General features: G+C 35.5%; 1 protein-coding gene across 1 annotated transcript; it reads left to right on the top strand.

The window, feature by feature from the left end:
- LOC109356770 (protein FATTY ACID EXPORT 1, chloroplastic-like) lies at nt 7,205–10,681 on the top strand. Its single transcript, XM_019600292.1, has 6 exons — nt 7,205–7,414; nt 8,753–8,987; nt 9,638–9,805; nt 9,938–9,984; nt 10,244–10,284; nt 10,428–10,681. Exons 1-6 carry the CDS (start codon nt 7,304–7,306, stop codon nt 10,516–10,518), a joined length of 693 nt encoding a protein of 230 aa, XP_019455837.1. The 5' UTR covers nt 7,205–7,303; the 3' UTR covers nt 10,519–10,681.

Consider the following 10,900-nt stretch of genomic DNA (forward strand, 5'->3'; position numbering starts at 1 on the left):
AAACATGATGAGTGAGTGACCATGAGACGAGACGGGTCGGGTCGTGTTTGGCCCCTGACCCAAAATATTGACCGAGACTATTTTTTGAACCCGGATCCAGCCCTAGACCCAATCAGAGCCGACCATATTCGGGCATGATCATGATCGGGCCGTGTGGGTGAGCGGGTAGGGTCGGGTGTTAGGAGTCCCATATTAAGTAGGAAAACAATGTTAAATACATAATTACCCTTACTAATATTTTTTAATTAAATTTATGCATATTTGTTGTACATTATATAATATATAACCTACTATTGATTTTTTAAAGGGAGAGTAAAATAATATTTTGTATTACTTAACCTTCCACCTACCTCCTATCTAAATTTCATACTTCCAAACAAGGGAGAGACTTACTTGAATTTTCCTTCCCTTCTCCTTCCTTTCCTCCCCCTCTTTACCTTCTCATCCATCTCTTTCTCTTTCCCTCCTAACTCCCAAACAAAACCTAAAGGGGGCGCCAATGTTAGGAGTCTCACATTGCATAGAATAACAAACTCAATGCGGCACTTAAGCTACGAGGCTCTCCCACCTAATAGACTAGTCTTTTGGGTTGGACTTTCCTCATGTGCTTAAGTCCTAACACCGGGTCCTGCTAACCCCTAATTACCTCCTAACTTCTCCTTCATCCTCTTCTTTAACATTGTTTTTCAATATTTTAATGTTTAAGCTTTATAACTTCTTCACTTTTCACTATTCATATTTATCCATCTTTACCAGCAGATTTTGGTTTAAGTGATACATATTTGATTATCCTTAAGCAAGGTTTCAGATTCGAGTCTTATATATGGAAAACAATATCCGTTGGGAGATGTTAGCCCCAATACCTATAAATGTTCTTAGCTCGGACATAATTGTCTCCATTGTGAAGATACTCGTAGGAAACCAAAACAATAATTATCCATCTCCATCAAACCCTTCCCATTGTTATTAGAATTAATATATATACACTGATAGTCTTTAAACTTTCAACAAATCATTCACTATTTATATGTTAATTACCATTAACTTGTAAACAATAGTGAAATAAATAAATGATAAATGATGAGCTGACGATATAAAAAAATTAGACTAACAATATATAAATTTTAAAATCTTATTATTAATGTTGATAATATCTAGCATTTATTTCCTTAACGTGAAGTTATGATGATTATATGTGAATAATCTAATATTGCGAATATCCTCAAATCAAGATGAGACACCCACTTCTATTATATGGAATCTTTATTGACCTCATATATATATTACTCACATGTTATTATCTAACTTGGATCACAAATCTAGGAATCAATCTAGTATTAATGAAATAACAATTTGTCCATGATATCTTTACATGAACCTTTGAGAATGTTGTTTAATTTTTTATAAGTATTAGTGAATTTCCTCTCATACACATCCACATTTTATTTTGACTCAAATTTTAATTATATGCTTTTATGTTTTTTATAGATGGTAGATTTAATGTGGATATCCGTTTGAAACCAACTTGAATTTAACAGAGAAACCCGATGTAACTGTGTTCAGGTTTTTCCTGAGTTCAATTTTCAAGTTGAACTCGGGTTTAATATACTTTATACCCTACTCTGAACCCGATTATATATGTAGAATTACAAAATTAGACATATATATATATATAGAACTACATGTTTTGTGCAAGTTTCTGTCAGGTTGAGGGACTTGTTAGAGAAAAGAAAAAAAATGATTTTATATACTGAATAATACCTCTTGTATTTCAATACACTCCATTATATAGAAGGTTTTGTTAATAACAGAAAACTGAAAACTAACTTTTCAACTATATTCAACTACCCAACAAACCCAACTAATCGTTTCTAATAATAGCAAGTCAGGATTTATTTGAATTATTCTACAACACCCTCATTTAGTTCAAATTTCCTAGAGACACAACACCTATCTCATGTCTTAGAGTTTCAAATCTGTCAGTCTTCAATGGTTTTGTGAAAATATCTGTCTTCTGCATTTTGGTCGGACAATACACCATCTTCAATTTGTCTTTGTTCACTTGTTCTCTTAGAAAATGAAATCTAACCTCTATATGCTTGCTTCTCCCATGTGAAGTTGGATTCTTGGCCAAGCTTATTGCAGAGACGTTATCAACCATCAGCTTCATTGGTTGCTTTATTTCAAACCCCATTTCTGTCACCAATTCTTCTAGCCAAATGGCCTAACAAGCATCATGAGATCCTGTTATTTACCAAGAGATTGGAGCTCCATGCATCATGAACAAGTAAACAGATGTACTTTTTCTGTCATCTAAGTCTCCACTGTAATCAGAGTCAGTGAATACAAGCAATTCCATCTCCATTTCTGTCATTTCATTCTTTGGGAACAATATGCCATATCCTGCAGTACTCTGCAAGTATCTCATTATCCTTTTAGCAGCAGCAAAGTGAGTCTTCTTTGGAGAGCTCATGAATTTGCTGATCTGACCAACTCCATAAGAAATGTATGGTATGTTATTGCACAAGAATCTGAGTGAGCCAACTATCTGTTTGAATAGTGATGCATCTATTGATTCCCCTTCATCATCCCTGTTTAACTTGGCATTTATCTCTGCTGGTGTAGATATTGGGTGGCAGTTGCTCATGTTGAATCTCTTGAGCAACTCCTTAGTGTACTTCATTGGTGCATAACAATTCCTGATGCAATGGTCTTGAATTCCATGCGCATAAAGTAGTTCAAACCATCCAAATATGTCATCTCAAACTCAGAATTAAGAGCCCTCTTCAATTCCTCAAGGTCATGTGCATCTGATCCAGTTATCAGTAAATCATCTACATAGAGGCAGATGAGTTGCAAATCCTTTCCTTCATTCCCTTTTCTCACATAAACACCATGTGCAACTGAACATTTTTTGAATTGGAGGTGAAAGAGGAATGCATAAATCCTTTTGTTCCAGGCTCTTGGAGCCTGCTTCAGTCCATACAAGGCTTTGCTGAGTTTGAACACCATGTTTTCTTTTCCTTGAATCTCAAATCCTGGGGGTTGACTTACATAAACCTCTTCATTTAATGGTCCATTGAGAAAGACTGATTTCACATCTAACTGATGAATGAGCTAGTTTCTAGCATTAGCAATGGAAATTACTAACCTGATTGTTTCAATCCTTGCTACATGTGCGAACACCTCATCATAGTCCAATCCAGGCTTTTGTAGGAACCCTTTAGCCACAAGTTTTGCCTTGTATTTAGCTATAGTTCCATCTGGATTCATCTTCTGTTTGAATACCCATTTGACCCCAATTTGATGCTTGTTTGGAGGTAAATGAACTAATGCCCGAGTCTGATTCTTCTCTATTGCATTCAACTCATCAACCATAGCTGCCTTCCATACTGGTTGTCTTAAGGCTTCCATTACATCTAATGGCTCAACATCAGCCATTAGAGCAAAGTGAATCAGATCTCCCTCATCAGTAACAACATCATCAGGTGTCATTTGAAAGTCACTAAACCTTTTAGGCCAAGTAGATTGCCTTTGAGGTCTTTGTGAGGATTTTGTATTGTTGGTTTCTTTAAGGTCATCAAACCATATTCTTCTTAAACTGCTTGTGTTTTCCTTCAAGTTCCAATGCTCCTTTTCAGCCACAATTACATCTCTTCTGAAAACAATTCTCTTCTTTGTTGGATCATACAACTTGTAGGCACCAGTAGGATGATATCCAATTAGGATCATTGTTCCACTCTTGTCCTCCAGTTTTCTTCTCCTCTGGTCTGGAATGTGATTGTAGCATAGAGAGCCAAATATTCTTAGATGACTAACAATTGGTTTTGTCTCTGACCAAACCTCCTCAGGAACCTTGTCATGTAGTCTCTTTGTAGGACATTTGTTCAAGATGTAGGTAGTTGTTGCTACTGCCTATCCCCAAAGGTTTGAAGGTAAACTTTTCTCCTTCAACATGCTCCTTACCATATTAAGTATGGTCCTATTCCTTCTTTCAGCCAAGCCATTGTGTTGTGGTGTATAAGGAGTTGTTATCTTATGTTGAATTCCAATTTTCAAGCAAAAATCAACAAATTTTTTTGAGGTATACTCCCCTCCACCATCAATTCTTAGGATTTTAATAAGTCTTCCACTTTGTCTTTCCATTGTTGTTTTAAAATTCACGAAGGTTGTAAAGGCTTCACTCTTTTGTTTGATGAGATACACCCACAACATCCTACCATACTCATCTACAAAACTGATGAAGAATTTGTTTCCTCCCAAGGAAGAAACCTCAAATGGTCCACAAATGTCAGAATGGACTACTTCCAATACATCTTTAGCCCTCATTCTTAATTCAGACTGGAATGTGTTTCTAGTCTGTTTACCAATCAAACAAACTTCACATAATTTCTTAGGTACCTCAGTAATTGGAAATCCAGATACCATTTTGTGGCTACCTAATTGATGAAGACTTTTAAAGTTTAGGCGATCATACCTAGAGTGCCAAGTCCAACATTCTTGTTCAGGTCCATGTGCAGCCAAGCATTGAACCTCTGCTGCCCTTAGATTCACTTGGAATGTTCTGTTCTTTAAGATGTTAGTCTTCAATATCAGCCTCTGATCAACATCAAACAACTAAAATTGCTCATTATTCATCAAAACAGAGTAGCCTTTCTCAACTAACTGACCAATGCTAAGCAAGTTACACTTTATTTCAGGAACATAGAGTACATTCTCTATTACTGCAGTCTCTCCATCTTTTGTATGAATTACTACATTTCCACTGCCTTCTATTTGCAATGTTCTATCATCAGCAAACTTAACTTTGCTAGTTTTTGATGCATCTATTTCCATTAGCCACTCCTTATGACTTGTCATGTGGTTAGAACATCCAGAGTCTAGGTACCAAGAGTGAGTTTCAGTACCTATAACTGGAGTTGTTGTAACCATGAGCATAATTGGATCCTCATCAGACTCCTCCCTTGCTGCATAGGCTTCTCTTTTTTCATGTCTTTGCTGTTTTGCTTTTCCATTGGACCATGACCCAAAATTGCATTCATATGAGTAATGTCCTAGTTTGTGACATTTATAACACTCAACATACCTTTTATCAGTCTTCTTCTTTTGGGTCTGATTCCCATAGTTTCTTGCAGATCCTCCTTTTGTGTAGGATTCTGCCTTATCAAGATCATTTCTTGAGTTGTCACTTCCTTGAGGCCATTTTGACTTGATGAACTTGTGTTTTCCCTTCCAATGTTTCTTCCTCCTATCATTGTTTCCATCAATTGCAGGTTTTAAGACTTGTTCTGTACTTCTTCCAGAGCAACGATAAGCTAATCACATTTCATGGGCTTCTAAGGAGCTTTGCAGTTCCTTTATCTTCATCATATCAATGTCTTTGGATTCCTCTATTGCAACAACTATGTAGTCGAATTTAGGAGATAGAGATCGAAGAGTTTTCTCTATTATCATCAAGTTAGTGATGTTTTCTCCACAACCCTTCATCATATTGGTAATTGTGAGAATTCTGGTGAAGTATTCACCAATCTTCTCATTCTCCTCCATCTGCACTACCTCATATTGTCTTCGAAGGGTCTACAACTTCACCTTCCTTATCTTCTCACCACCAATGTGAGCCCTTTGCAATATATCCCATGTCCCATTTGTCGAGGATGCATTTGCTACTTTCTCAAAATGCGTATCATCCACACATTGGTGTAGGAGAAACATGGCCTTGCAATCTTTCCTCCTTAATTCTTGATGAGTCGTTTTCTGTGCCTCAGTCATTCCTGATTTCTGAGGTGGAAGCCCATTTTCTACCACATCAAGAACTTCTTGAACTCCAAACAATATTTTCATTTGTATGGTCCACTGATCCCAATTCTTCTCAGTAAGAATGGGAAGATTCACCCCTGGTAAGTTGCCATTTGAACCTCTTGTATTTCACACTTCATCGATGATAATACACTCCCTTATATAGAAGGTTTTGTTCAATAACAGAAAACTGAAAACTAACTTTCCAACTATATTCAACTACCCAACCCAACTAACCCTTTCTAACAATAGCAAGTTAGAATTTATTTGAATTATTCTACAACAAGTAATATTGTTTTCAACCCCACTTAATTCGAGTTTGAATTTTGGATTTTGGATTTTAGGTTTGGGGTTGGGTAAGTACACGCCCACCTCCACCGTGCTGCCATTCCAACTCAATTACTCTTATTAGGATATAGAGATAAATTATTGAGAAAAGGATGTATACACTGACAATGTAAGAATTTTTTATGCTGTCAGTGCATCATCTACCATTCATTTTTAATAATCATTGACTTTTTTAAAAAAGTAATTCAAATGAAAGGTTAATAGTACATTGATTGTGTATAAAATTTTACATTGTCAATATATACATATTACACTCTAAATTATTTACTCTGACCACTAAATAGAATACATTTTGTGGTTTTAATAGTGGAATGACATAACTTATTTTCTAATATAGAAAATCAGTGTTGTTAAAACCGTACCGGTTATCAAACCGGTCAGGGTACTGGTATAGTGGTTCAGTAATTAAACCGCATGCCGGTTAAACCGGACATACATACTTATATTTATATATATATAAACCTATAACAAAAAAAATTCCAAATAGGTAGATACTCAAATTTATAATCCATATTTATAATCTACTCAAATTTTACATAAATAAACAACTTTAAGTCTTTAACAAATTCAAAATCTAAATTAAAAAACATATATCAATGCAAAAGTATCACTTAACAACCACAAAATATAAATAAATGACATAACTTCACAACTCACTCTATAAAACAAATAAATTTAGAGTTTTAACCTTTAACATTAAGGAGTCAAAGTTAAAGAAGAAGAGTGGGAAAGATGGGTCACATTGTAATGAGTTTTTAAGTTTTTAAAAAAAAAAAAAATATATGTATCTAAACCAACCGGTTTAGTAAAATATCGGTCGGTTCACCGGTTTTGACCATTTTTTACCGGTTTTGATACTTGGTCGGTTCAACACCTGTACCGTACCGGTTAGGGGGCCGGTTCACCGGTTTTCCGGTTGAACCGGCCGGTACGATACGGTTTTTATAACTATGCAGAAAATACTTTGTTTTCACAAGATAAAAACATACTACAATATTATGGGAAAAAATAACATATATTTGAAGGAAGTAACCAAAAAAGCATAATAAATTAATATTGGTATAATTATAACAAAACGTTAATTCGAATTGAATTTTAGGGTTCATCGATTTCAGGTTAGAATTTACACTCATTGCAGATTTGAACTCCGATTTGTGCCATGGCGTCCACCATCTCTCAGCTCTCATGCTTCTCTGCTGTTCATAGAACTTTCCAGATTCACAAACATACACATTTCCAATTATGCCCTTCCCATCGTTCTTACTCCAAGGTCACAACTTTTACCCTTTTTCTTTCATTTATTCGCAATATAAATACTGAATTCTGTGTGTCTATGTTGTTTCTATTAGATATATTTGGATTGATAAAGAATAATTAGTTTAATTTTCTTTGAGATTACTTTTAGTTTAAATATACAGTTATTATTTGAGTGTATCATTAGTTTGTAACAATTTCTGCTTATATAATAATTTTTTTGGACTAATTCATTCATATTTGAGTTTGATCAATTTTCATTCAATGTGATGTTTTTCATTACATTGATGTTAGAACAAGAGGGCAATCAGATTTAATTAATTTTCATAGAGTTTGTAGGTCGGTTTTTGGAGGGTAATAGAGAGAATGAAAAGAGTTTGGAGTCATGAAATAGTGTAACTTAGTGATAGCAAGTAAATGGAATCTGTGGCTATAGGTCACTGACGTCAAAGTTCGAGTCACAGAGACTCTATTTAAGCTTAAAGGGTGTACACTAAGTAAATTCATAGGCCCAGAGGGTCCTTACTCCTTAGGATGCTCAAGGGGTGAAGGGGGAACTATGTGTTTGGTTCAGATTAGATATAATCTGATTATTATCAGATAATCATGTCCGAAAACATAGGGTACAAATTTGGTTGTTTTTCACCTAGAAACATTAGAGATGAGTTTATGCTCATTTGCAAATTAAGGAGCTTGGTTCTCCCGAAGCAATGTGGTTTGAGTTTTTCAGATGTAAAAAAGAAGAGCTTTGCCCAATTAAATGAGTCATTCCCACTTGACTCAGATTAGTCGGTGTCCGAAGTGATTTCCGGAGAAGGTCTTGGACCAAAGAGGGGGGAACAGAATTGCAATTATTATGCTATTTATAATTGATCATTATGCTTTGATGAACAAGTATGTCAGTATCACTGTATGTGTATGTAATTCTAGTGAGAATGCATAATGTAGTGCTACAAATGTATATGAACAAGTTGGCATTAATGATCTAACCAAATGCTCAAATAGTTAGGTTTTATCATACAGGCAAATTTGTCTGTATTTAGCGGAACAACAATAACCAAGCCTTTATCCCATTAGGTGGGGCCGGCTACATGGACGAACAATGCCATAATGCTTATGCCTCTATCATAATTCATGTTCAATGACAAAACATTCATCTCTAAGTCTGTATTTAGTGGAAATGGTATTAAATCTATATGCTTGTAGATATCCCTCTCACTCCTTTGAGATTGCAGGGCAAATTCCTAGAAATTTATTGAACTGACTTGCATAAAGAATATATTTTTTGTTATATAAAATTTTGCCAGAGAAATTATTTCTTATTCATACTAAACAGGAACCATATCTCCTATAGTTATCAGTTGTTATGAGTCTGGAGAGGGATGGTACTGATAGTACTGGTTCTGATACCAATAGCGCACTAAGTTATGCCGCTGATGTGTCAAAATTGCAAGTTGAAGAAAACCTGAATTCACATTTAACAAAAGAAGACCACGACGCTGAAAAATTAGGAGAGGTGAAGCAGGAAGTTAATAGTCAGCAGAAAGGGACTGCAAAAATTCATGATTTTTGTTTAGGCATTCCCTTTGGTAAGTGTTCCTTGTTTGATAATTTGCATGTTACATGACTTAACATATAAGTCATAATACATTTAACTTCATTGTTGGTCGATAAAAGTTTGGTTAATCGGTTCAATTTCATTTTTAGTCCCTTTACTCCTTTAGTTATCAAAATCAATCAATTTTGTGCTTCTCTTCTTTCAATTGTCAAGCATTAACCCTTCGTAAATTTCAACTGCCTTTTGAAACAAAAGAGAAAAAGTTGATTTTGACAATGGAGGGTTAAAAGTTCAATCAACGCTACAAGATTTTAAAAGGTTTATTGATTAATATTTTGACTATACTTGCGTGAATGGATAAAAGAAAGGTGTTTTTTGGGCATTATTGGGAAGCTGCATGTGATATACATGTGCCACTCTGCACTTTTTATTCCTCATTATATAGTGACTGGATTTGCCTCAAACAAGGAGTTATGAAGGCAAGCCTTTTATACATAATGACTTATTGACCATTTTGCATTTCTCTGCTAGTTTAAAATAGAACATTGTGCTGAACAGAGTCTCGAATTTGTTGGTGACCTTTTGACTGTAACATCAATAATAGTGTAATGACTTATGCCCTATTACGCTATTACCTCTATTCAAACAAAGATGTCATATGTTACCTTTCTTTTGTTGCAGGTGGATTTGTTCTAACCGGAGGGATTGTTGGATTCCTTTTCTCACGGAGTCCTGCAACACTGAGCAGTGGTGTGCTCTTTGGTGGTGCTTTACTCTTCCTCAGCACCCTTAGCTTGAAGGTTTGGAGGCAAGGAAAATCGAGTTTACCATTTATTCTAGGACAAGCAGGTATATGATATCATCGACATTGAAACATCACAGGCCTTGGAACTTAAAAAGAGAGAAACTTAAAAAGGTTGCAGCATAAAGTTATCTAGATAACTTTAAGGATATCTCTTGACTTGTTTCCTTATTTTGCAGCATTGTCAGGGATTCTTATCTGGAAGAATTTTCAGAGCTACTCATTGGTAGTACATCTATTTTGACAAATGTTGTTCCTTATCATAGATCCTCATTTTATTGGTACACTTATTTGCTTTTCTGGAGGGTGAGCTTCGTACAATGATAAGATTGTTGCTTAGTGACCACGAGGTCACAAGTTCATATCCTCAAAAGAGTCTCTCCGCTTGCGGGGTAAGGCTGTATACATCTACCCTCTCCAGACTCCACTAAGTGAGAGCCTTATACACTGCGCCGCCCTTTACTTATTTGCTTTTCTGCATGCAGGCAAATAAATTATTTCCAACTGGCTTCAGTGCTATTATAAGGTATCTCACTCTATCCTCCAACCAACTACTTTTATTTTGGACCTTGAAATTATGATTTGTTCTTTCAGTCTTCAGTTGCTTGATTGTCCTGATTTCACTCTGAGTCTGACTCCAACATGCATGCTTGAAATTTGTGGTTGCAGTTCTGCAATGCTCTGCTTTTATTTGTATGTGCTTATCTCTGGAGGAAACCCACCACCTAAGAAATCAAAGCCATCTGCAAGCATAGCATGATGAGATAATCAAGGTTGTGTTAGCTTATATCATTGGAAACATGATTACTTGTTTTGCTGTGAATTGAACTATTGTTGTAATATAATTTGGCTGAATCACTTTTAAGGTGACTATTGCATTAGATTCCAAGGCATTTAGTTCTATACCAATAATATGAAATTTGATATAAAAGCTGATTTGCATGTTATAGCATAATAATTTAGATTCTGGCTACTTGGCAATTTGGGCTACCCCAATGGGGTCCACTCGTGGTTATTGGGTAGATAAGGCATGAAAAATTTGGCCATTAGCCCAAAATGTCTGCTTCGCCCATGGGCTTTTCTAACGTGCCGGGTGGACGACCCGCATACATTATGATCTTAATTATAATAATTAAGGATTA

This window comes from Lupinus angustifolius, chromosome LG09 (genome assembly GCF_001865875.1).
Source record: "Lupinus angustifolius cultivar Tanjil chromosome LG09, LupAngTanjil_v1.0, whole genome shotgun sequence".
Lineage (NCBI taxonomy): Eukaryota > Viridiplantae > Streptophyta > Magnoliopsida > Fabales > Fabaceae > Lupinus > Lupinus angustifolius.